Here is a 27,306-nt window from a genome sequence, read left to right as displayed (position 1 = left end):
AAGGGCGCACTGAATTAAATTAGGGCAGTTCCACACAACGTGTGAGCATTTATTTCTCATCTTTGCAGTTCTTGGTCATTTATTTCTCATCTTATGCATTTCTACTGTGGAGATGCTGCATTTGACCTACTTGGTGCTGGTCAGTGGCGGGCCCCACTGACCAGTTCACTATCTGTGTCCTAACTTACCTCCCAGAAAAAACAATAGAGACTAACACATTTATTATGACATAAGTTTTTATGAGTCCACTTCATCGGATGCATGAAGCGTTTACCCAAGTTGGCAGGCATATGTATGCAAAGTTGTGTGGCTGTGTATGGAGGGGCTCGTAAGCAGTGAGACAGGAGGGAAATGAAATGCAAAAAGGACAGATTGACAATTATGTTGAAGCTTAACCCTGCAAGGCTGTTCTGAGGATAAAATGATGGTGGGCATGTACATGACCTTGAGCTCCTTGGAGGAAAGGTGGGATGAGGAGGAGGATAATAATAATTTATCATCATCACCACCACCACCACCACCACCATCACAGTATTGTTACTTTAGGCAGTAGGCACAACTGAAGTGAGATAAATCTCAGAGGCATGTTTACCACCAGAGGGAGTCCTTAGAATAGCCTGTGATGTTCATTCCCCGGAGTCTTTGGATGTTATGCTCTCCATCCCACATCCTTGATGGAATGTGTCAATAGCCTCTTTATAAAAGAGGATAGGAGTGGACAGCAACACGTTTATAACTGAGCACGGCATGGCATGCCAGCCAAGTTCAAAAAGATGCTGGTTGGTCCTTAAACAGGTGCGACTCTATGCCACCAATAGCAGATCAAGAAACAAAAATGTATATTCAATCTGTTATGTCTGAAACCCCTGTGGATATGAATTCCATTTCCCAACCATGCCTCATAATAGAGGTCGTAAAGGTTTCTGCTTAACCCAAAGGTTGAGCGGTCACAGATGGAGTAGTCCCTCTGGGAGCTGTGTTTGTCCATTGATGACATACTGCTTCTGCCTATACTAATTTTTCTTTGTGACCTTTATTTTCAGTTTTGGAGACTGCTTGGTTTCATCTAGGTAGCTTAGGACCAGAGCGTATGATGTTACACCAAATTTACACTATTTACACACTACACTATGATGAAATACAAACACTACTTCTTTGCCTCAAAGGCCCTGATTTCATGGATGTCTAACAATTAAGAAGTGTGGAATATCTGCTGTATCCCAGCATTTAATCTTTAATCTCCATTACATGAAAGGAAATACAGGTTTGATGAGACGATCTTTTCAGAAAATATAATTTTATCCACAGTTAAGTTGGAGCACTTGAATGTAAGGTAATTTTAGGCCTAAATCCAAGTTTTCTGACCTAGATGGTGGGTTATTGTGTGTCCATATTCATTTTAAACCAAAGCTTTCAAATGGGAATTAGAAGAAAAATCCGATAGAACAAATGACCTTTCAGCTACTTGGAATTTTAGCATCTTTACAGGAAATTCATATTCCCTTTCTCATGATGGTAGGATAAGTGAAAAGCTGTGAAGAATTTTAATAAGGAGAAGGTCTGAAGGCCATGCAGTTCCCCAGAAGCTGAAAGGAATCTGATCCTTTAAACAGTGTCTACCCGCAGAAGGCTTCTGTTTTTCTGTAACTGATGCAGTGCTTCAGGGGACCTGCAGGCTCTGATGAGCCAAGGGATTTATTTTATTTTTATGTTTACAGTTCAGAATGTTTAAAAGTTGATCTAACACTGCTATATTTTAATGAAGACCAGCACTGATTTTTTTTTTTAAAAGTGACTGATTTCTATGTGCCCTTGCTATTCTGACATAGTGGTACTGCTGTATTTTCATAAAGAGAATGTTTTAGCAAAGATAAAATTTTGAGACAAAAGACAATACTATGAACAATTGGTGTTTGACTTTTCATGTGTCTGAATAGAACTGGATAGAAGGAGTACAAAGAATGTTGAAAAGCTGGATGCTCCCAGAGAGAGAGATGCCAGTTCTTAGTATACCGCCAAGGAATGCAGGAAAAATTGCAGAGCACATTTTAAGTGTTACTGCTTTGCCTCCTGGACTTAGTTGCGAAATGAATACTAAGTTAGGGGTCATCTTTAATGTTTGGGCATGGCCCTCTCTCAGTGGGAATTTCCATTAAGTTAACTGCACCTGACTCTTTTTCCTAGCTCCCTGCCTAGCAGAAGCACAAATTTTGGAAAGTACACATTTATGGCGTGGTAATCAGAAGCTTCTGGAAAGTCCCATTAAAATATATCCCAATTTACTTGACTTGTGTTTTGTCCACTTTAGTTTATAGTGAGTTGGGAATTCTCATTTGTGTTAGAGATAGCATGCAATGGTCTTAGTCCAAATTAATAACAAATGCAGAATATAACAGGGTGATAGTTACGTTACTGCCATTCAAAATGAAAATAATATCATCATCCACATTTGATCCTTTAATATGCTGCTCTTATGCTATTAAGCATATGGAAAGATACAAATAGTGGTGGGTGGTACAAAATGTTAATTTGTGTAGGTCATTAAAAAAAGAAGAAGCTTTGACCAGCCCTAAATCAAGAGATATTTAATTCACAGTTTTCAAGAAATCAGTCAAGTGGCTCATGGCTTTCCTCTCTATAGTAATACTTTCTGATGTAACTGGAAGGAAACGGGCAAAAACAAAGGACCCCACACACACACACACACACACACAGTATCGCATCAAATTATAAATTCACTACTTTCCCACCCTGACATATCAGTTGTCTTTTTGTTCTTTGAATTATATAGTACTGCATAATGAAATAAAAAATAAAATAAACATCATTTACTAGCACATGTGTTTTAAGCCAAGATATATACATTAGTTGTTTTTCCTCTTAGTCTTTTTCTTGCTAGCCAATTAACATTCTACTTGGACTCTGAGGGAAATCAGCTAAGATGAGTAAAGATATGAACACTTGCTTCTATGATCTGGTGAGAGCCAGAGGTTAATTGGTTATAATTTATGAGCCCAGGGAACAGACCAATTCCTTGCTGATTCAAAATATATAGTCTGCTTTTCACTTGACACTTCTGTGAGCACCACAAAATATGAAATGTTTGGGATATTTTCTTGATAACATGTCTCTCAAGACCTGCCCACACTTTTTATCGTTGTAGTTCACAAATGTCTTCTGGCCATTCTGTTGCTGTGATGGGTATTGATTTTACTCTGAGGTACTTCTACAAGGTACTAATGGACCTGTTACCAGTTTGTAACCAAGATGGGGGCAATAAAATAAGGTAAGCTTGTGTTTGTTGTATCTTTGCTTTAATTTGATACATATTTTAGAATTCTGTTCCTTACAGTCTCCCCCCCCACACACACCTTTTTTGGTTTGAATGCATTACATTGCAACTTAAATTCATTATCTTTGTCAAACCTGTTGGGAATTTTAGAACCCAGAGGCAAAGCTATGTTAAATTTGTGAAAATCATAACTTTTGAATTACCAAAAAGTAACCACTTTAATCTGTATTAGCAGGAAGAGAAAGGGGTGTGCATTTTAGAGATTAACTGGTTTACAGTGACATGAGATTCTGTAAACCATTGTTATCAGATATATGTAATGTTGAGTAGGTTTAGTAGTAAGGACATGTTTAGCAGGTACACAGAATTTGAACACCAGGGTCACCAGCATGAGAAATAAAACATAGGAATACAAACACTGGAGCACTAAATATATGAATAGGCAAAATTTGGTAGTGATAGAACTGCCTGTAATTCTTATTTGAATCCCTAGAAACGCCCAGTTTTGTTGGCATGACTATAATATACTTAATGTTCTAGGAATTACGGTAATCCACTTAAGGTGTAATTCCTACAAGGTTATGGCGGGGTGGGGATATATTACCTCCAGTATCAGAGGCAGTACATCTCTGAATACCAGTTGCTGGGAACAACAGCAGAAGAGGACTATTTCCCTCATGTCCTGCTTGTGGGCTTCCCAGAGGCATCTGGTTGGCCACTGTGGGAAACAGAGTGCTGGACTCGATAGGCCTGTGGCCTGATCCAACAGGGCTCTTTCTAGGTTCTTATGGTATAGTGGACATTGAGACTGGACTATCTTGTGCCTTGTTTGTGCAAGGTAAGCGATACAAATCCATATATTCTTCTGTGCTACCAATTTAAAATGTCTTATCACTTTTCATTCATTAGTTGATGATACGCTCTGGTCTTTGCCTTGTTGTCATTTATGACTATCGCACACTTCTGAAGCTGCTTCTTCCCATTTCTCCTTGGGCCCCATAGAGGATTCTACACAGCTGCTGGCTCTAGCCAAATCAGTTTTAAGCCTGGGAATCAGATCCTTTTCTCCTGCATCGGGCACATTAAGTGGCCAGCATTAACAGCTTTAGCATTCCGTTCTGAGGCCAGAAATGGCCTTGATCTTTGTGCAGTCAAAGCTCCTCTTCCTATGGAACCTGCTTCCTTTCCCTGGCAGAACAGCTGCTTCTGACTATGGAAATGTTATGGACAGAGGACAAGAAGCAGGAGGTCTGTCAGTTTTAAGGTTCAAAATGGCCCTTGAGGGAAGGAGAGTCTAGTCTCTGGAAGTCCCAGAATTAGCTTAAAAAATGACAGGTGGAGTAACTGCAGAAGAAGACGGAAATAGAGGGAGACAGTAGGGGGAAATACAGTGCTTGATAAAGAAAGCTAAGGTGAGGGATGATTATGAACTAGGTATTCCATGGCCCCTACTCCACTTGGATCACTTGACAAAGTTTTACTTACAGTGCAATCCAATCCGTGTCTACTCAGAAGACTCAGAAAACTCAGTTGCCATTGTTTTCAGTGGTGCTTTCTCCCTGATAATTTTGTAAAGGATGACAGCTGTAGTAAAGTATCCACACACAGTCTCTCAACACAGCAGCTGAGGGATACAAAACCCATAATGTTTTTCACAGTCACCAGCTGGTCGTGGATTATGGGATCAGTTTCAATACTGTGGCCTGTGAATGTGGACAGGGTGCTTCTTAGGGTTAGGACAACCACTTGCCCTCTTAATCCCTCCTGGCTTGTGGACTCTTACCATGGATGGGCTGACTGGGTGGGTCCAGGGAGTGGTAAATACTTTGTTACAGGGGGCACTGTCACCTTGAAAGAGGAGGTGGTGCGTCCCTTCCTGAAGAGGCACTCCCTGGACCTAGTGGTTTTAGACCATTACTGCCCAGTTGGAAGTATCCTATTCCTGGGCAAGGTGATTGAGAGCCTTGACCACCTGCAGATGTTCCATGATTAAACATTATTTAGACTCATTTTAGTCTGGCTTCAGGCCTGTCAGGATTCCCTTAGCCCCCACTTCACTTCACGCCCAGACATACACAGACAAGAGGCTTCAGTCTATAGCTTTTAAACCGTTACTTCACAGGGTCATACAGATGCAAATTCTCAGAGACTCTCCCATCTACAAGGAATGCCTTCAGGGGATTCAAATGGAATTTATGAGAGTTGCCCGCTGTTTGAAGAGGGAGGTGGCTAGCCTATCTTAAGTGGGGGAGGTCCCTCTCTTGTCGTGAGGCCTCTAAGCCGGGCTTTTCATGTAAAGCCAATCAAGTAGACCGTCTAAGTTCTGCCCCTGCCTTCTCTCTGTTTGCTCTACGCCTGTGCCTGGCATCTGTCATCCTCCTGTTTGCTGCCTCTCATGGGGGAGGAGGGGTGAGGAGGGACCCTCAGGCTCAGCCATCTGGACATTTGTAACCTGAGAAGCAGGCCTACTCATATCTGGACTAGCCTGGGAAAACACCTCCCCCATGTCTGATGGTTCTCCTTCAGAATCCGAACTGCTATTCTACTCCCTGCACTCAGAAACACCCCTGACAAGGCCTGAACATAGCATTGAAACAACCTTGGTTGATGACTTCCTTCGGGAGGCAGGTGGTTGGAGTGCTACCCTGTTCTCTAGGAACAGCTCCTGTCTTGGGAACAGGAGGCACTGTATTATTATGGCTTTGGGAGGCTTCTGCTCTGTTTCATGGCAGTTATGCTGTGGGCTCCTGCAAGGTTCCATCTTGTCTCCCATGCTATTTAACATCTAAATGGAACCACTGAGAGACATTATCTGGGGATTTGGAACATGGTGTCACCAATATGTGAATGACACCCAGCTCAGTCTCTCCATTCCATTTGAATCAGTAGACACAAACTACGCAATTCACTAGGAAATGTGTTTGCACAGACCCCACTGTATGAATGCATAGAAGTTTCCCAAGGAGTCCTGCTGAAATGTTTCTAAGTAAAAGTGCTTAGAGGATTGCACCCCGTGGCCTTTATTCCCAAATCTACACCTCCTTAGCTTTCTTTAGTTGTACATCTATACTTTAGGGGAGCAGGGTTCACTGAGTCAGCTTAGGAGCTGCAGCCATGGGAAACTAAGGATTTCTTTGAACATTACTTTTTATCTTTGTGTATCTTAATAATACAAGTCATGCATACTCAATGCCAGTGTGTATGCATAACATCAAAACAGTCAGCTGTGAGTCTGGCACACAGATTTTGTACCCCAGACTTGAGAAGTCTTTAAGATGTAGATGGGACAAATAAATAAACTGAGAAAAGTAACATCCCAAACGGTTCCTAAAAGAAGTCTTAAAAAGCAGAGTTGTGTGTACTCTGCACTTTAAAAATTAAAATTCTGCACCGCAGTAATTGTAATTCTGCACCAAAACAGCAGAATTATGTGACCTGTATATATTGCACAAATTAATCTCAGTTGCATACATTTATTTTTACTTGCGGGGATAGATGGGGAGCTGTGCAGGAAACCGAATCCATACTAGAAATCCTTCTCAACTCCCAGTAGTTTCAGAGATTTCACTATTTGCCCACATAGATTTCATTGCACACTTTCAAGCTTGTCAGCCATATGAGGCAAGAAGCACTCTGCTTAAAGAAGAAACAAAGATTGTGCAGGATGCTGAATTTTCCACCTAGCACCAAACTCTGATCCCCCCCTCCCGCCCCCAGGTGCTTATACAAAATTTCAGACATCAAAGTGCCCTACCTATGTATGCATGTACAGCTATTCTAACCTAGGTTTTATTTTATTATTTACCCTTGGGCAGGTGCTTCATTATGGAGGACAGAGGATATCTTGTGGCACACCCAACTCTTATTGATCCCAAAGGTCATGCTCCAGTAGAACAACAACATATTACACACAAGGTTTGGCTACGTCATGGTGCTTTTTTATACATGGATATGGTTGTTAAATTAACAGCATAAATGTGTTGCTAATGCTTTGTGAAAGCTATAAAAAATGTTAAAGTTCTCACCTTTTTATTTGCAGGAACCCCTGGTGGCGAATGATATCCTGAACCATCCAAACTTTGTGAAGAAAAATCTTTGTAACAGTTTCAGTGACAGAACAGTCCAAAGGTTTTATAAATTTAATACCAGCCTAACGGTATGTGTTGTTGTTGTTTAATTTTGTTTGGCTCAGTCATTAATTTTTTTTCAGCTCGATGCCTGAATATGGGGGGGGGGGGAGGATAAATGGATTGTTTGAAATGTTGTGTGTAATACACACCTATCCATCCTGAAGCAGTGGTCTGGTGGACTGAATGATAGATTTGGGGGATACACATTCAAATCCCTTGACTGCCCTGGGCACTGAGAATGACCTTAGGCAGATCACTGTATCCTAGCCTGAAATCAGGAAAAGAAAGAAAGCAGGAAATGAAAGAAAAGGAACAAAAGAGAACCAAGAAGAGGACATTAAGAAATACCTATAAAATGTGCACTGGAAAGTCAAAGGGATTATTTCAGAATTCGATCCAAATTTTACAATTACTTGGCATAAGCATTTCTACTTAAAGTGCCAGCATAAAAACCCTAACCCTAAAAGAGAACGTCATTATTTGGTTTTACTTCTATAATGCTTTTTTAAAGAAATGAACTGGACTTAATTAGGAGAGTCTTAGTGGCTTCTGATAACTGGTTTGGTGCTGAACATTGACTGGACATGCATTTAAATCATTCCACTATCTAGAAAAGATGCATATAGAACCTGAGTTCACTGGGGAAAAGATCAGCTTAAGTTTTATTTATTTTTATTTATTTACATTTCTATACCACCCTTTAGTTAAAGCTCTCTGGGTGGTTTATAAGACAAAGCTTAAAACCATAAAATATTGTAACTTAGTACAACATAATATAAAAACCACAAGTTTAAAATAGAATAAAACCAAAGTAGTAACCAAGACAAAAGCCAGCAGGAGTGCAAACATCTAAAAACACATGATTGCAATTTTTAAAAAAACCCAAAAGGGCTGAAAAACCTGGGATAACCAAAGATCTTCACTTGGCGCTAAAAAGACTACGATTTAGGTGCCAGGTGAGCCTCTCTGGGGAGGTCATTTCAGAGCTGGAGTGCCACCACTGAATAGGGCCTCTCCTTAGTAGCCACCTGCCTCACCTCATTCATTGGGAGCACCTGGAGAAGAGCCTCTGAAGATGCTCTCAGAGTCCAGGCAGGTATGTATGGAAGGGGACAATCCTTCGGGTAACCTGGCCCCAAGCCATTTAGGGCTTTGTAAGTTAATACAAGCACTTTGAATTTGGCTTGGAAATAGACTGGCAGCCAGTGCAGACCACCAAGCATTGACGTAATGTGATCATATTGGCCAGTCCCTGTTAACAATCTCGCCGCCCTATTTTGGACCAGCTGAAGTCTCGGGACAAATTTTCAAAGGCAATCCCACATATGATGCATTGCAGTAATCCAAATGAGAGGTTACCAGAGCATGGATAACTGTAGCGAGGCTGTCCAGATAGGATCATAGATGGTATATCAGCCTGAGCTGATAAAATGTTCTCCGTACCGCCGAGGCCACCTGCACCTCCAGTGACAGTTCTGGATCCAAGAGCGGCCTCAAGACTATGAACCTGGTTCTTTAGGGGAAGTGCACCCCCCTCCAAAATAGGTTGAGTATCACTATCCAGGCAGAAGAACCACCCACTAACAGTACTGCCATTTTTTTGTAAATTGAGTCTCAGTTTATTGGCCCTCATTCAGTACATTGCCACAGCCAGGCACAGTGTATTTAAAAACAATACACTGATAATATGGTTATATGAATTGGCTCAGAAAACAAAGATAATGTGCATTGGTTTCTATATCCTGTTTAACCATCCAGCAAGAGGTCAAGCATCTTGAATATATACATATACACATATACATATATACATACATGCATACACACACACACACACACACACAAAGGGTCAAGAGATGTTATGTTCACACCTGCAGTGTCACTCCAGGAGTCAGGGTGGACATGCTTTACTAACTGGTACAGTATTGGTGAATAAAGAAATTGAGGAGCAGTGCATAAGTAATGGTAGCCACTCCTTAACTATGATAAAGTGATCAGTATCAGGTTGGGAGACTGAATGCTAAGTGATGTGGGTTTTCTGGAAATATTCTGGAAACTTTTCCTAGGGTAATTTGCATAGAGTAACTTGCATTGGAAAATGCACTGTTTGCATTGGAAAATGTCCTGATGCACTATAGAGTGATCCGATTTGGATTGTTTATTTTACTTGTATTTAGTAAACAGCAAAGCTTTAAAAAAATACATGTTATTTTTTTGTCCAAATACTCCACAAATATTAGATCTGAAATAAGCAGCTTAGATTGTGTGGAGAAAGTGGTGAGAGAGAGGATTTTCTCCCTCTGTTGTAACACTAGAACCTGGCATCATCCAATGCAGCTGAATGGTGGGAGATTCAGGGCAGACAAAAGGAAGTATGTCTTCACAAAAGTGCATAGTTAATCTGTGGAATTCACTGCTGCAGGATGTGGTGATTGTCACCAACTTAGAAGGCTTTAAAAGAGGATTAGATAAATTCATGGAGGAAAAAGCCATAAATGGCTACTAGTCATGATGTCTATATACAACCTCCAGGATTAGAGGAAGAGTGCCTCGATAACCAATTGCTGTGGAACAGCAACCAAAGAGAATTATAGCCCTCATGTCCTGCTTGTGTGCTTCCCAAGAGGCATCCGGTTAAGCATTGTGGGAAACACGAAGGTGGACTTGATAGACCTTTGGTCCAAATCCAAGGACCTGCCCCCTTTCTACTTTGGCCTCTTATTTATTCTTTGAATGTATTAATGAAGAAGAATGATGTAAGTTGAGTTTTGTGCTTGTACTTTAAATCAGTTGCATCCCCACTAGCCCCATTTTATTCGTCCTTCTCAAACAGCTTGTGGGGGCAGTGAAATTACACAACAGACTTAGGATGCAGCACTATTTAAATCAGAGGTTTACTAGGCAGGACAGTGGGTGGCAGGACATATTGAATGTTTGGCCATAGGGAAAAATTGTTGCTGGCAAAATTAATAAGAGTTTTCCTAAGCAAACGATTGATGTGTGCATTCCATGCCTGTCCATCACAATAGCACTATGTATGTGACATCCAATTACTTTACAGAGCTTCAGTCAGAACAATTCATTCCATGCAGCGTATATGCTTCCCTATCTGATTAGTCTATACATTGGTGGCACTTTTCCTACTCTGCTAATGAGAACCACAGAGTCTGTGCACTGGAACACTGTAAGCTTTCTTTGCATTGCAAGTTTTGTTTCAAATTATGGCTTAGCGGATACATTTGTGGTGGAAGGAATGCTTCACCTCACCAGGAGATATGTTCCCTGCCACATCTCTGACATGTTTTGCTTTCCCCCAGGGTGATCTGACAAATCTTGTGCATGGCAGCCACTGCTCTAAATACAAGCTGACAAGAATACCTGGAACCAATGCCTTTGTTGGAATAGTAAATGAAACCTGTGACTCACTTGCCTTCTGTGCCTGTAGCATGGTAGATAGGCTCTGTCTGAACTGTCACAGGTAAGATAAATTTGAAGTCGGGTGCAATGATAGGATTGCACTTATTTAAAATGGTGGCATTGCACAGTATCACATAATGTGTATTCTTTTTACAGCAGCTGAGTGAACCTGCTGCATGACACGCAGGCATATTTGAAGCCCTGTCTGTGTAAAACCTTTGCACTCTTCTGATTTGCCACGTGCTGTATATCTGGATGTCCTAAGTGCGGGGTGATATGTGACAGAGGTGAAAACATTCCCGGGTGGTTGGTCGTCATGGCAGCTAAAAATCTTGACATCTGGGGCCAGGCATATTCTCCCCATTTCTTTCCGGAGTGGCAGCGGCAGTAGCCATTCCCTCACGCTCAGCTGTGTGAGTAAGAAATGATGAGTCCTTCTTTGCTGCAGCTGCCTGAGCACAGAGGAGTTCCTGCCCAGCCAAAGTGACTGAGGGGGTGTATTCCCAGCTGTAGCATCAAAAGAGGAGGCAGGTCACCTACTTAACCTAGCCTGGATCACTCCATCAGAGCTCCACTTCCTCCTTGGCAAAGGAGAAATGTGCTTTCTCCTTTGTCACTGCCCATACCCAAATTCTGGAGTACAGTGCCTCAGTCAGTGCATGAGCTATGATCCTTTTGCAGTATAGGATAGAGGGATTTGCCACTTGTATGATCCTGGCATTAGCATAGTTTTATTCTTGCCTGACCCTGAAATTTCCAGTAGCATTTTTCTTTTTGGGTTGGTGGACGCATTTAGGATTTTGAGAGAGTGTTGTAAGTGCTCTCACAAAATGGTTGCCACTGCGGATGGGCTTGCCCATTCATAAAATGGTTGCTGTGGTGGGCATCGCTGGTCACAAAACACATAATTCTCAGAAGGCAAACTGGTGAGCCTAAAAAAAAAGTAACTTGCCCAAGAACCAAAGTACAAGGCAGAGGTGGGGTCTGAGCTCCAAAAGAGAAAACCATTCCTTTGAACCCAAATAAAGATGGCGCTGGAGGGCAGCCCTTTGCTTTGCGGCATGATAGTCTTCCAGTTAATTTTTTTTTAATTAGAAGCATTCTTATGAAATAAAACAAAAGCTAGGAGGGACACAGAGCCTGGCAGGCACCAGAACTGGTGCCCATAGGTGCCAAATTTGAGACCCCAGTTCTGCACATTATAACTGAATGACCTAGCTGGTAAACTCAATTCAGTTTAACTCAGTAAAACTGAAGTATTCAGTATAAACCTTCATGCATTCCTGAGCGTTGATGAAATTAGATTTTTCAAGACTTCTTAATGTTTTATTTGTATGTATTAATGTGTGTTATATTTTGGGTCTAAGAGTCAGATTTTGCTTCATACATACCTAGCAGCCAGATGAATGATCATCTGTGGTGTTGACCACCTTTGGAATACTGTGTACTGTTCTGGTCACCACATCTTAAAAATGATACTGTAGAACTGGTAAAGGTGCAGAAAAGGGCAACTATAAAATGAACAGGGGGGCTGGAGCAACTTCCCTACAAAGAAAGGTTGCAACATGTGGGGCTGTATAATTTAGAAAATAAGGCAGGTGATAGTGTGAGGGGAACATGATACAGGATTATAAAATTATGTGTGGGGTGGTGAAATTGGACAAAGACGTTTTTCTCCCCTCATAATACTAGAACCAAGGGTCGTCCTATGAAGCTGAATGGAATGAGATAGAGGACTGACGAAAGGAAGTACTTCTTCGCACAGCATATAGTTAAACTTTGGAATTTGCTGTCACAAGTTGTAGAGATGGCCACCAACTTGGATGACTTCAGAATATTATACCAATTTATGGAGGATAAGGCTATTAATTGCTGCTAGGCATAATGACTATATGCTACCTCCAGGATCAGAGGCAGCATGCCTCTGAATGCCAGTTATTGGAGTAGAACAGTGGGAGAGGACTTATAGCCCTCATATCCTGTTTGGGAGCTTCTCAGAGGCATTTAATTGGCTACTGGGAAACAGGCCTTGTGGTCTTATCCTGCAGGTCTTACAACAGTTACATCTGCAATATCCTCAGTACAACATTAACTGCACTGGAAAAATGGGATATCATTCATTCATTCATAGCATTTGTTATCCCATCCTATATTCTTAAGCCTATGTACACCAGTTGCTGGGGAACGTGGGTGGGAGGGTGCTGTTGCACTCATGTCCTGCTTGTGAGTTCCTGGTCGACAGCTGGTTGGCCACTGTGTGAACAGAATGTTGGACTAGATCGACCCTTGGTCTGATCCAGCATGGCTCTTCTTATGTTCTTATCTCAGGGAGGCGTACAGATAAAATCAATTTAAACAGTATAAAATATCTATAAAGCATATTTGGCCAGGTGTACCTTGTGGGCTTATTTATGGTGAGGAGAAAGATCTCCTGCCCCCACCCCAAAATTGTTTCGTAGCCCAGCATAAGAAAGCAAGGGCAATCAAAAGGACAGTTCCAGATAAATTCTGTGCCTCTACTAAGCAGTGACATTTTTGTTCCTTTTTCTTCCTGAAGAATGGAGCAGAATGAATGTGAATGTCCTTGTGAGTGCCCTCTGGAGGTCAACGAGTGTACTGGCAATCTTACCAATGCAGAAAGCAGGTAAGTAAGACTAGCACAATAATAATGATTTTGCATTAAATTCGCAACAGTTGTGCATGAATTATACTTCCCCGTGCTGATAGATGTGCGGTGCACAGTATGCTTTAAGGTGATAATGCGGCGGCGGCAGGGGTGTTTACTTAAAACAAAAGTAGCATAGCACTTTCCGGTTACTTAATTGTCCCTGTGCTCCTCTAAAACGTAGGAATCCTAGTTGTGAAGTTCATCAGGAACCTATGACATTTACTGCAGTTGATCCCAGTCTACAAGATGCTCTTCCTCAGTGTATTAATACACGGTGTACTCAAAGGATGGAGAGCGGGTAAATTATATTTTTTCTTTTTAAAAATCAACAAGCATGATTTACCTTTATTGTGTATCGATAAAGTTGAACCTAGAATTTAAAAATCTATAGGATAAAATAATGTCATGCTTAAACCTTATATTAAGTTTTGGTAGGGAAAAAAAAAAAGAATCACTGTACTTGTCTTAAAACCAATAACATAAGGTAGGTTTGTCATGTAATCGCCCAAAGAGTTTGTGAATCACCCAGAGAGATTTGGCTATTGGTGGTATAGAAATGAAATAAATAAATAATTGTACAAACTTAGCTTAGTAAATTCAGATTGCGCTTCTTCATTGTAGAGACGCGTTCTCACAAAAGCCAGGTACAGCCTCAGTAGGTTAGAAAAGCAGTGAAAACATTCTATATATCGGCATGGTGGATAAACTAAAGAGGGATAGTGGTCCATACAGATTATTTGGACTCCAACACCCATAAGCCCCAGGAAACATGGCCAATGGTCAGGGTTTGTTTGTTTATGTATTTATTTATTACATTTATATCCCACCTTTTTTCTTCCTTAAGGAACCCAAGGCGGCATACACAATCCTCCCCCTCCTCTCCATTTTATCCTCACAACGTCAACCCTGTGAGGTGGGTTGGGCTGAGAGTCTGTGACTGGCCCACAGTCACCCAGTGAGCTTCCATGGCCAAAGGGGGAAAAGAACCCGGATCTCCCGACTCCCTGTCCAGCACTCTAGCCACTACCCCACACTGGCTCTCAAATGTAGTCCAAAATAACTGGAGGACATCAGGTTGCCTTCTGAACTAAAGCATTATTAGCCAGCTAGCAGTCCATGTGCCACTTGCCACATCAAATGTTGATGAAGATGCAGTAACAACAAAAATTGTTTCATGCCACTTTTAAGGAAAAGAAACCTTAAAAAGAAACCCTTAACCTGGGGAAAAGTTAGGATTGGTTTCACTAGTGTGCGATAGTAAACCTGAGGCAGTGTTCTAACAATGTGAATTATCATTGCACTCTCCTTATCTTGCAGGGATTGTTTTGGTGTCTTAGACTGTGAGTGGTGCATGGTGGACAGTGATGGAAAGAGCCATCTAGATAAATCCTATTGCGCCCTTCAGAAAGAATGCTTTGGTGGTATTGTGGGTGCCAAAAGCCCTTATGTGGATGACATGGGAGCCATTGGTAAGGGCAGTATTTGCTGTCTGGGTACACTTTCCAGTTTTTGATGTAGTCCATTCAGACCGGACGTAAAGTCAGGCTGGGCCAGGCTGCACAAGCAACCTCAGAACTTGCTTGGGGTGGCAGATTTTTTATGGATGTCAATGAAGCAGCATATAATCCGAGTTTGTGAGCCAGCATCTCTGTCTCAAGGGATTATGGGTTGCACTTCTTGGAAATGAAGTGCAACTGCTTGAGGCAGCAGAATATTTTGATTGCCCTGTGTAAAATACAGCATCTTCAGCCACTGGTGATTTTTTAGATGAAATGCCATTATTGATGTGCCAACGTGAGCAGGAATTTTGTGTTCATTCATATCAATCTTGCCATATATCACTGTTTATATTAGGGGTGGGTACCATGAAGTCCATGGGTCGCATCCAGCTCCCACTGCCCCCTGGTGCAGCCCTTGCCATGCCGCCAAACTTGGTGGATGCAAAAAATAAACACTTTTAGCACTAAAAGGGTCAGATTTCACTTTTCCTGAAGCTACACATAACCTTTTAGCACTGCAAATGGTTTGCCACAAATTTCGGCAATTTTATTTTGAATTTTTTCATGGCACCCAGTGGACTGCGTCCTGTAGAGTGTGGTCCGGGGATACAAATTGCCTCTGGAGCTCTTGAGTTTGCACACCCCTGGTTTATGTTACATGGAACAGTGGACTTGGACAGATGGATATTTCTATCATGTGCCATTTTGAAAACTGTTATGTCTTCATTTTCCCTTTGGAAATATCTCTGTGTGATCAGCATTATAGTTGTTGTGGCTTTCTCTCAAGCTTTTAATCTACGTTTAAGGTGGCTTGAACGTTTGCAAAGCATTTACATAAGCTTTTGTATTTCTCTCTCTCTGAAACTAAGGAGATGAGGTGATAGCTTTGAATATGATAAAAAGTGCTCCAGTTGGTCCTGTAGCAGGAGGGATCATGGGATGCATAATGGTTCTAGTTCTAGCTGTCTATGCCTATCGTCACCAGATCCACCGCAGAAGTCACCAGCACATGTCTCCACTTGCAGCACAAGGTGAGCTTTAAAAATGTTTCGCTGAAGGGGTGGATGTATAAAGCATTGTCTGGATCCAACAGCTGAAACAACTTACTCTGAGGAGTCCCTCTGTTGTTGTTGTTGTTGTTGTTGTTTTACAAATAATCCAAGATATATTTGTAAACATACATCCTGCAATATTCACTTTATTCACATCTGTTGTAACATAGAATGGGAACCACTGCCCTCTGCTGGATACAGAATTGAAACCTTTACTGTTCTTCCTGGACAACCTGAAAAACATAAAAGCATCTGCTTCTAAGATCTTGCAAATATGATTTCTCCCTTTAGGATCTAGGATTCTAGATTTCTATCTAAAATCTAGAACATTCTAGATATGGGATAGTTTTTCAGCATAAATATGCATGCATTATTTTGCAATATTTTTTTTATTGCCCCCTGCTTCTGAAGTTCTTTTTCTAGGAACATCCCTTCCAATTGAATAGAAGACAAAATATATTTTCTCGATATAACCTTCTGTTCCAGAAACATAAAATTGTCTTCACCATTATTACATTCCTATCTTCTTTGTAGTATGACAGATGATATGCTATGTGAATATTGAGTTCACTGTTCAAACACTGGGCAAGCATGCACAGCAGTTAAGCATGAGTTACACAGGAATTAAGAAAGAGTTGCCACCCCAGAAAAAGAATTAGAGCATGGCCAGAGCTTTCCAAAGTTTCTAGAATCTATTATCTCATATGAGATAATATTATCTCATAGAGACAGATGGTTGTCAACACAAATGGAAGTGACTGTGTGAGCATAATAAACAAATTCTTTTTAGAGGGCAATGGCTGTGTTCACATAACATGACAACACACCCTCAAGGTTGAGTGTGAGTTGTCATTGAACTGTGGGTTGTTGTTGTTGAAACATGGGTTGTTGTGTTGTGTGAACCTAGTCACACTTACAAACCATGGTTTGTTAACCATGGACAACCCACTAAGAGAACCCATGGTTTGTTGTTGAATTGTGAACTGTGGGTTGTTCATGGTTAAGTATGGTTTGTTAGCTTGACTGGGTTCAAACAACACAGCAACCCCAGTTCAGCGGCAACCCACACTCAACCTTGAGTGTGGGTTGTCATGTTGTGTCACGTTGCGTGAACCCAGTCATTGTTTCTAACTAAGCCAAAAAATTAGCATTTCATGACTTCTAGTTAGACAGAAATATAAAAGGCAACAATTGCAAAGTAGAAGTCAGTAGGAATTACCTGGCATTAAGACATAATGAGTCACCCATATTTTATGATGGTTGGCTTTATATTGATGGCTCAAGAAAGGAGGACAAGAAGATAGCAAGTTTGCACCTTATTTTAAATACTGCTGTCCACCCCTTTGGTACTCAGTATTCATAGCTTCAACCAAAATACTGAAATGGCTTGCTATATGCTTTCTGGGCCTCAGATACCTTGTTCCTAAAAGAGGGGCCACTTCCAAAGCACTGCACTCTTACAGGCTAATGCAACATTTTTTTCTTTAACAGTTGCATTTTTCTGTTTGTAATGGTGTGTAGAAATGTCAGTCCGCATGTCCAACCTGGAGAATGATAGGGATGAGAGGGATGATGACAGTCACGAAGACAGAGGAATCAGTAAGTATTTAGCAATCACATGGTAGTTCAAGGTGGAGAAGAATATGGGGAGATGCTCCATGCGCTTTATTCTTGCCTTTCCTACAGCTAATATGTAGCATTTATCACTTCTATATCCATTTCAAGGGGGAAATTTTCCATTTTTGCCCCACTCATCCAGACACCAGCCCTGTGACTGTGGCTGTAGTATTTGCCTAGTATTAACCGGAAACAATAGAAAATCACTGACTTACCTAAGGCCCTCTTAAGTTTGTGGCAGAGCAGTGATTTGAAGCCAGGGCCAACGTTCTGTGCATTGTATTGCACCACCGTTTCCTGCCTTCATGCATTCTTCCAAACACCACACACAATCTGGAAAATACAATTGTAGCCCAAGTTCAAATATGATTCATGAACTGCAGTTGATTTTGACTTGCTGATTTCTGTGCCCTCGCTAGGAATAGGTTGTCAGACACAAAGTCCACAGCTATTATTCTACAGGTTTTTATGTTTGCCTCACCAGATTTTAGCTGATATCTCTGGCATTTTTACAGCAAGTTTAAGGCACCTTAAAAACAGATGTGGATGTAATTTGCTTTGAATTTTTATCTCAAAGAACTCACAGTACTAGCCTAAGACAAAAAACCAGCAGCTACTCTTTTTGTTGTGAGATTTAGTAGTATGATCAAAATTGGAATTTCACTAGAACCTTATAATGTTTTATAATGTCGTCTGTTAAACTTAATCCATTTGTTGAATGTGTGACCAACACAAACCTTGTGCTTTTATTTTCTTCTTTTCGTTCATTCTTAGTCAGTAACACTCGGTTTATAGCAGCAGTTATTGAGCGGCATGCACACAGTCCTGAACGTAGACGCCGTTACTGGGGACGGTCAGGAACAGAAAGTGATCATGGTAAGACCGTGGAAGGTGCTGACATCTTGCATTGCACACTCATTTTATTTGGTGATGTTACAGATAAATCATCAAAGAAAGCCTTCCCAATTCCAACGCTGTTTTTCATTTCTTTGTACTTAAAACAATGTTGACACTTTCCATTCCAGGGCAAGACATTTTCCAGCATTGAAACTATTTTTGTCAGAGTGTTATTCTAACATAAATCATTTAGCTTAATTCTGAGCTCAGCATCTTAATCATGGATAGTACCAACATTGTTACAGAACTGCTCGACATTGCGAGAGGCAGAGCTCCATTGAGCTTATATTCCCTCTTTTCCTCTGTAGAAAGATGCCTTTCAGATTCTCCAGAAAACAGGAGAAGAGCTAGGTTTTGTATTATTTATTTTGTGTCATTAGAAACAGACTGCAAATCTTTTATAAAATAGCCTTTCATTTCTAGCATTGTGTACTAAGACTGTCCTGCTGGTTGTTGGGTTAAATTAAGCCTGGATTAGATTTTAAAATGTTGAATGCCTTCTTGACTTACTGTTAGGTGTTATGGTTCAGTAGAGGATGGGTGAGTGACACAGAAGAAAATATATTGATATGTATGTATGTATAGATAAGAAAGATGTTTGTTCTAATAGCATTTGGGGTTTTCTGACTTTTCCATTGTTACGAGCTATGATTTTTGCCACATAATTGACCTATGACAAATAGCTAGTAAGAGTGAACAGCTGCTTCAAAGTGTTAAAACCTGTATCAAGTTGATGAGCCTACTAAGAGGATTAATGTGAGTTTAGCAAGAGTTTCTGCCAGGGTTGTCAGCTGTATCTTCATGTCACTTTTACTATAAATACAGATACGTTATGTTGCTAAATTCAGGGACAGGGAGAGGACTGTGTTTGCATTTGATTTCTTGGAGTCTTTGAATGTTTCTAGATGGCAACATCTCCACCCGGTACATGACACTGAGAGCTGACTGAAACATACAGGCAGTCATGTGCTCCAACCCCCTCATATGTTTGTACTGCCTCACAATACACATAGGGGGATATGCTTATTTGAATACATATCATAGCCTGCATTTACCTGGAGAGCATGAACTTCAGGACAAGTCTAATCTAGAAAGGGAAACAAGTAATTCCCCCATGTAAATGCCGAGGTGGTACACTCATGGGAGGAGACTGTACTGCATGAGTGATGGCACTTTTCAGTTGTCTCTAATATGCCAGCTGTCAAGTAAAAGTAAGATGATCCTCTGTCCCAAAGAGATCATAGTTGGGAAGAAGAACCACCATATTGCCCACTTGCAACAAGATGCTGCAGCTAGGTATGGGAATCAGTATGCCTCTTCAGCACTTCCAGTTTGGAGAGACGAAGTGTGGCAAATCTTTGCAGTGCAGAAGTTGCTAAATACTCTGGTAAAAGAACACAGTAAATTTATAATGTCTGGTGGCCACTTACAGAATTTGATAGAGGAAACATTACAGCACCACACTAGCGAGAACATACATGTTTTAATGCATTCTTCAAATTTATAATTCGTTGATCTCTTTCATTTTGTTCACTAGAACAATTGAAAATAAAAAGCAAAAAATGTAAACCTATGCTATGTTTTTGTGACAGTTTTAGGTGTCCATCTATAAAAAGCACAATGCTAATCTCCCACATGTATTCTGAGGTAGTACAAGCCTATGAGAAGGCTGAATCACATGAGTGCTTGCATGTTTCAATTGGTTCCCAGTGCCACATGCTGACAGCATTCTAAATTAGGGGTATCAAACCTTGGTTTGCTTCCAAGTATACATTTAACAGGGAGCTGCAGATGATTGAGACTTCTTGATGAGTGGGTGTCATGACCCCCAGCTCTCAGCCCTTCCAGTGAGAATAGGACAGTTGGTGCCTTATTCAGAGCACTCCTGGCCACAGCCCTGCCATTGTCCTCTTCAGAGGATGAGTTACCAACAGAAACTCAATCTCCCCAGCCTTGCAGGAGTCTCAGGCTGCAGAATCAGGCAGAGGCCTTTTAACAATCCAATATTGGTTGTATCCAATCTTAGTCTAACTTAAGTCCTATTCATTTCAATGAGTCTACTTTAAATATGACTAACATTGGATACAACCCTTAGTCTGCCTCCAGAAGCAACAGCGAGTAGTCACAGTTTGGAACGATAACTAGTGCTTTTGGGTGTGTCAACTTTTGGAATGCTCAATTTGATGCTTGCAAAGGTGTTGCCTGTGTTTCTTATCCTGAGTTCCTCTGAAACTCATCCTGGGCCAATCTCCACTGCAAATATTTCCCTTTCTCTTGCTTCCTTTTACTTGGAGAGACTGGCACAAGATTAGAGAGCATAGAGATTTATCTGCAAAATGGAACTTCATAATCATTCACTACAAATGTTTGTAATATTGGTTAGCTTTTCTAAATAGTGTTAAAGTACTCCACTTTACTAAAGATACTTTTTAATGCATTCCATAACCCAATATATGTGAAATGGTTCCAAAGAAATATGTTGAACTTTCTATACCTAATAAAAGATCTGCGATAGATACATAGGTAGGGGTGCGTGTTTCTACATTTCGAGGGAGGCAAGGTAGAAATATATCTAGAAGCGACAACTGGAGAGAGAGACTGAGAGAGAGAGAGAGAGACTGCGTAATGGTAAACAAAGTCAAGAGCGGGATGACACACATGAAACAAACTTTGCAAATAAATGCAAAAAAGGCGAAGGCAATCCTACAATAATGACATCATAAAACATAGAATATAAATGTATTAGCTATAAATACAGGGAAAAGTAACAATAAGAAGGACCTCCCTCACTTTGGAAAAGTTGACCATTTTAGAGGAAATGTGTACCCAGTTAGCCTAACTAGAACTGGCTCATTTTTAAATAGGCTGATTAGCAACAGTGTGGCTTCAAGAATTAGGGCCATGATGAAACAGATGGTACAGCGGCACCCCATTGATGTTGAGTGTATCATACTGTTCCTCACAGATTGGTATCGTTACAAAGCTTTCACAGGTGAGTGACTTATATCAAGGCTGGTGATTTTTTTGCAGAGTTATACAAATCTCATATACTCATAAGGTTCACTTGCAATGCATTGCACAGTTTAATTGAATTTTGCAGTGCAAAATCTGCAGACTGATAATGGGTTGGCATATATTGCATCCTTTTCTTCTAACAGAATTTTTTTAAAGGTTGAAAAACTATTTGTGTTGCCTTTTGTATATTTATACAAATTTTCCCCAATATTTTATGGTGGCAGTATTGTAGGATGTTGCTCACCTTTTTGGACTTCAGTATCTTTGGGGCATTTTCTGTTGGCATCCTTTGTAGCTGGACTTCAAAAGCTTACTAAAGTGCAGCCAGACAAATTGGCTGAAATATACCCTAGAACTGTGGATTTTAATGGTGCTGTCTCCAATCAATGTTGCCAATAACTGAAAGGCAGATGTAGGTCCTAAAGCAGATGAAAGGAAGAACAAATGAGATCTCATAGGGGAACTTAAATTGCTATTTATTTTGGTTTTGTTTTCTCAATGATAACCCCATTGTCTCAATTACAGTACTGAACAAATTGTGTTTGTCCAGGAAATGCTGGATCTTATCAAAGTGAGATTCAGTCTATCATATTGGCTCAGAGCAATTCCTTGTATTGCTGCATGGTACCTATGGTGTGTTCCGATTTTGCGTCTTTACTGATCACACATGACGTACAAAACTCCAGAAGAACAGCCATCTTAGGACAGATTTATATGATTGCTGGGCTGTTGATGGCTGCTTTTTTATTCCATTCTTGGTGACTCTTGGCTTGTTGCAAGTGGGTCATCAGACTACTTTAGATCAGCACTATTCTGTACAGTACTGTCCAGTCCTCATAGTCACATACAAAACTGACAGTTTCTGCTTAGGGTAATGACCCTTTGCTAAAAATAGGGATCTACCAGGGTAAATGCAGATGCTACAAGCTGTGATATGAATAAGCCCTGAGTCTATGGCACCCAAATGTAAAGAAGTGTTGTGGTCCCTAAGGAAGTAACACATGGCCAGCCTTCCTTGTACAGAGGGGAAGCCATTGGGAGGGCAGTGATGAACAAGAGGAAGGAAGGGGATATACTGTCTCATATATTCATTACATCGGTGATGCTATCTAGCTATCTCATCCTCTGCCGTCCCCTTCTCCTTTTGCCTTCAATCTTTCCCAGCATCAGGGTCTTTTCCAGAGAGTTTTCTCTTCTCATTAGGTGGCCAAAATATTGGAGCTTCAGCGTCAGTATCTGTCCTTCCAATGAGCACTCAGAGTTGATTTCCTTTAGGATGGACTGATTTGACCTCCTTGCAGTCCGGGGGACGCGTAAGAGTCTTCTCCAGCACCACAGTTTGAAAGCATCGATTCTTCGGTGTTCAGCCTTCCTTATAGTCCAGCTCTCACAGCCATACATTGCTACTAGGAAAACCATAGCTTTGATTATATGAACCTTTGTCGGCAAGGTGATGTCTCCGCTTCTTACTATGCTGTCTAGGTTTGCCATAGCTTTCCTCCCAAGGAGCAAGCGTCTTTTAATTTCATGGCTACAGTCACAGTCTGTGGTGATCTTGGAGCCCAAGAAAATAAAATCTGTCCCTGCTTCCATTTCTTCCCCTTCTATATGCCAGGAAGTGATGGGGCCAGATGCCAAAATCTTCGTTTTTTTAATGTTGAGTTTCAAACCAGCTTTTGCACTCTCCACTTTCACCCTCAACAAGAGGCTCTTGAGATCCTCTTCGCTTTCTGCCATTAGGGTGGTATTGTCTGTGTATCTGAAGTTCTTGATAATTCTCCCGGCAATCTTAATTCCGACCTGTGATTCATCCAACCCGGCGTTTCTCATGATGTACTCTGCATATAAGTTAAATAAACAAGGCGACAGTATACAGCCTTGTTGTACTCCTTTCCAAATTTTGAACCACTCGGTTGTTCCATGTCCGGTTCTTACTGTTGCTTCTTGACCCTCATATAGGTTTCTCAGGAGACAGGTAAGGTGGCCTGGTACTCCCATCTCTTTAAGAATTTGCCACAGTTTGTTGTGATCCACACAATCAAAGGCTTTAGCGTAGTCAATGAAGCAGAAATAGACGCTTTTCTGGAATTCTCTTGCTTTCTCCATGATCCAGCGAATGTTGGCGATTTGATCTCTGGTTCCTCTGCCTCTTCGAAAGCCCGCTTGTACTTCCGGTAGTTCTCGGTTCACATACTGCTGAAGCCTAGCTTGTAGGATTTTGAGCGTAACCTTGCTGGCATGTGAAATGAGCGCAACTGTATGATAGTTTGAACATACAGGTAGAGTAACTGAAGCCTTTGTTGATCATGCTATCATTTTCTAGAATTCAAAATACTAAATATTAAATATTGTATACAAGTATTTGTTTTGCTTTTATGTTATTCATTTTCAACATCATTTTGGGGAAGGGGGTAAATTTGTATTTAGTTCAATCAGAATCCATTCTCCATTGATTTAATTTTTCTGAGCTATATGTTTCCCCCAACAGCTGTTGGTCTGTAGTCTGTTGATGACCTCAGCCAAAGGACTCATACCAGTATAAACTTGCAATGAAGTTGCCCTTTTAAATTTTGACTGTCTATAATGTGTGAAAATATTTTGTGGGAATTTCAGTGATGTTTCAGTGCAAGCCTTTAAGTTGGTAAAACCTCAAGGAAGAATATGGAGGAAGGGAAACTATTTTAAAACCAAATAAAATATTCTAACACGCATATGTGTTTTCTACATGCATTATCTTGGTGAATCACTAAGGGCTTTAAGCATTCTGTTAGCTAAGGCCCTAAACTTTAGGGTGTTGAGCATCATGTACACCTGTGCTTTTTGTTACAAAGTCATCACTTCTTATTAATGTGGCTTTACTTTCCAGGTTACAGTACTATGAGTCCTCAGGAAGACAGTGAAAACCCTCCATGCAATAATGATCCATTATCAGCTGGTGTAGATGTGGGAAATCATGATGAAGATTTAGACCTGGACACCCCTCCTCAGACTGCTGCACTCTTGAGTCACAAGTTCCACCATTACAGATTGCACCATCCAGCGCTACATCATAGTCACCACTTACAGGCTGCAGTCACAGTACATACTGTAGATGCAGAATGCTAACGGCCTCTGACCTTGGGGGGAAATGCAACTAGTGAGCACTGATTCAGGCAGTGAAGGCCAGACTTGCGTTTATTCCTTTACCAAGGATGGTGTTGACTAACTTCATGAAACTCATTTCACATGAAAACTTTACATTTCTAAAATGTAAGGTTAGCTCTGAAGTGGAGAGAAATTACCATGATGAATGAACCTGCCATAACATTCAATAAAATGGCATAGCAGGAATGTTCGGCCTCCAAACACAGGAAGAAAGGTTTATACAGTAAATGGAGCCTTTTGAACCCTATTAATCTGAGCCAAGAAAAGAGTCTGCTCAGACGAAGGAGAGGGAGATCTTTGCTTTCCTTAACTGGAAGAACAGAAATCTTTGCAGCCAGAGACAAGAAGGTGCCAGATCCAGAAATAGTCGTTACAACAAGGTTTCCATTTGTTGAGGGTGTTTAAAAAAAACGTTCGTTACTCTTACAAATTGCTGTATGGGACCTGGGACAGTGCCTCTCAAGATTTTTAAATAAAGGATTATTTTTGTACTATTTATTGAACTCAAAACATTCATGAACTCTGAGGGAGAGGAAAGGGAGGGGATAAAGCATTAGAAACTATGAATACAGCCTGTGATTTATTTGTGTTGGTGATGCTGTGGTTGTTCTCAAAAGGACTTGCCACCCCTCTGAATGGGATATTTACCCTTCCCCCACCATGCTATAAAGGGAAAATGAAGAAACTGTGTGCTGATTTGTTTACATGATTAAAGTTTGGTTTCCATGGTCATTTTGTACACGTTGCAGATGGTTTATAACACAGTATTTTTAAGAGATATATTAATGTGGGGAGGAGAAATACCGAGTCTAGCTAAAGCACTGAGGAATCCTGCTCCTCTCCCCACACTCCAGTCTGCTCAATCCCAGGATGGGGCAATATTCCATTCAGTGTAGTAATGCAGTGTAGTGTTCAAAATTCATTTTCAGTAAAATAATAATAATAATAATCAACTGCTCTGTTCCCCGTTCACATTACAATTTTTAAAAAATTGGGAGGTATATGGAATGATTTGTAAACTTGGCCATTTGTGACAAGTTTATTTTGGAGCCATGATGATGACCCTCTGTCACCTTTTTCTGGAATTTAACACTACTTTAGTGATTCTTACAGGGATTAATCATATCTGACTTGGTACCACATGGGCCATCACAATTTTAAATTAGTTTTAAATCACAGTGTTTTGTTTATTGTGATTAAAATATTATGAAAACATTCTTGCACTGTGCATATGATAAACATCCATTTATATGTAGTTTTTTAAAGTGATCTCTGGATACTGTTTAAATGATAGGGTGCTTAATACTTATTATGTAAAAAAAATGGTTCTTACACAGTATGATAAAGTAAGTATGCGTGTGCTATCAGGATCCCCTTTATACTATGTATAAAATTACAATCTCTAGTAGAATAAACTGTATATAAATTATGGGTCCATGGATTACTTTTGACAGGACTGAGTGTAATTTTGTTATTTTAACTCATAAGTAAATGATGCAATTTCTTCAGTGTTAGGTGAACATACCTCTCCCCACCGCCCCCAGCTGTCAGATCCATTTCTCACTGTTCAAACCAAAAAATACTTTGAGGAATACCAGTGTGGGGAGCATGTGAAGAGTTACACTATTTTCAGAAATTAGCAGGGGCATAGTCTGTGCAGAATGGCTTGTATCCAATATTGGTCTAATTTAAGCTCCATTCACTTCAATGTGTCTACTCTACTCTAAATAGGACTAACACTGGATACAACTCACACTAGGAATCTCCATGTACACAGGATGAAGCCTTTATGGAAAAGAATGGGAAATTCCTGCTCATCAGTAGCATTTGATATTGCCATTTGATGGTTAGCACGTAGCAAAGTAAAAATTCCAAAGAGAATTCAAACAGAAAACCTCGTCCATGTCTAAAAATGTTGCGTATGTATTGAGTTACTACAATTTTTGCTGCATCTGTTTTGTTTTATGTTGTTGATCAGATAACTACAGAAGCTTCTGTTCTTGAAAAATAAGAAAGATTTTTGTGGGATTGGTATTACAGGATTCCTGAAAGAAAAAGTACATATGAGAGCAGTGTTTTCTCATTCATCCCAAATCAAGCATCTTATATTTATAGATGAAGGTTGGCGACCATTCTGTACAATAGTTCATACCTTATATTTTCTGCGACAGCGTTTTGAGAATGGTACCACATTCTCTTTTGTCTTTTTAATGTAATTACAAAGTCTGCACCAGTTTCCAAAACACACATGTATCATCTGGTATTAAAATGTACCTGCCAATTGTACAATAGCAGCTCTTATGAATATACTGTTATACTAGTTCCAATTTCTATATTATGATACTAAAAGAGCAAAGTATGGGGTTTTCATAATTGGTCTTCAGCAGCTGCAAAAATTTCATTAATCATTTATTGAGAAACTGCTAAAATTCTCATGATTTCAGAATAGCTGAAAGTAACCAAAATGAAAAATTTACTGTACTTATATAAATGGAAAGTGGTTTATGTGGACATAAAAGATTTTAACTTTAAATGTTAATGTTTAAAATATTAATAATATTAATATTGAAAACTGCTA

At 40.4% G+C, this 27,306-nt stretch overlaps 1 protein-coding gene across 2 annotated transcripts in view; it reads left to right on the top strand.

The window, feature by feature from the left end:
- Positions 1–26,178, top strand: part of CACHD1 (cache domain containing 1) — a 175,967-nt gene extending 149,789 nt beyond the window's left edge. The window contains exons 17-27 of one of the 2 annotated variants that reach the window (XM_084848253.1): positions 3,164–3,286; positions 7,108–7,207; positions 7,332–7,448; positions 10,737–10,897; positions 13,394–13,480; positions 13,686–13,802; positions 14,822–14,973; positions 15,873–16,034; positions 17,577–17,654; positions 18,447–18,548; positions 24,451–26,178. In XM_084848253.1, coding sequence (XP_084704379.1) covers positions 3,164–3,286; positions 7,108–7,207; positions 7,332–7,448; positions 10,737–10,897; positions 13,394–13,480; positions 13,686–13,802; positions 14,822–14,973; positions 15,873–16,034; positions 17,577–17,654; positions 18,447–18,548; positions 24,451–24,689 — 1,438 coding nt within the window. In that variant the 3' untranslated portion in view covers positions 24,690–26,178. The remainder of the gene's footprint in view (positions 1–3,163; positions 3,287–7,107; positions 7,208–7,331; positions 7,449–10,736; positions 10,898–13,393; positions 13,481–13,685; positions 13,803–14,821; positions 14,974–15,872; positions 16,035–17,576; positions 17,655–18,446; positions 18,549–24,450) is intronic. The other variant, XM_084848254.1, reaches the window with a different exon arrangement.
- Positions 26,179–27,306: the final 1,128 nt, after the last annotated feature.

This window comes from Heloderma suspectum, chromosome 4, assembly GCF_057233095.1.
Source record: "Heloderma suspectum isolate Gila_16-S chromosome 4, 16-S_ref, whole genome shotgun sequence".
NCBI classification, from domain to species: domain Eukaryota; kingdom Metazoa; phylum Chordata; class Lepidosauria; order Squamata; family Helodermatidae; genus Heloderma; species Heloderma suspectum.
This window is presented reverse-complemented; position numbering and strand designations above follow the sequence as displayed.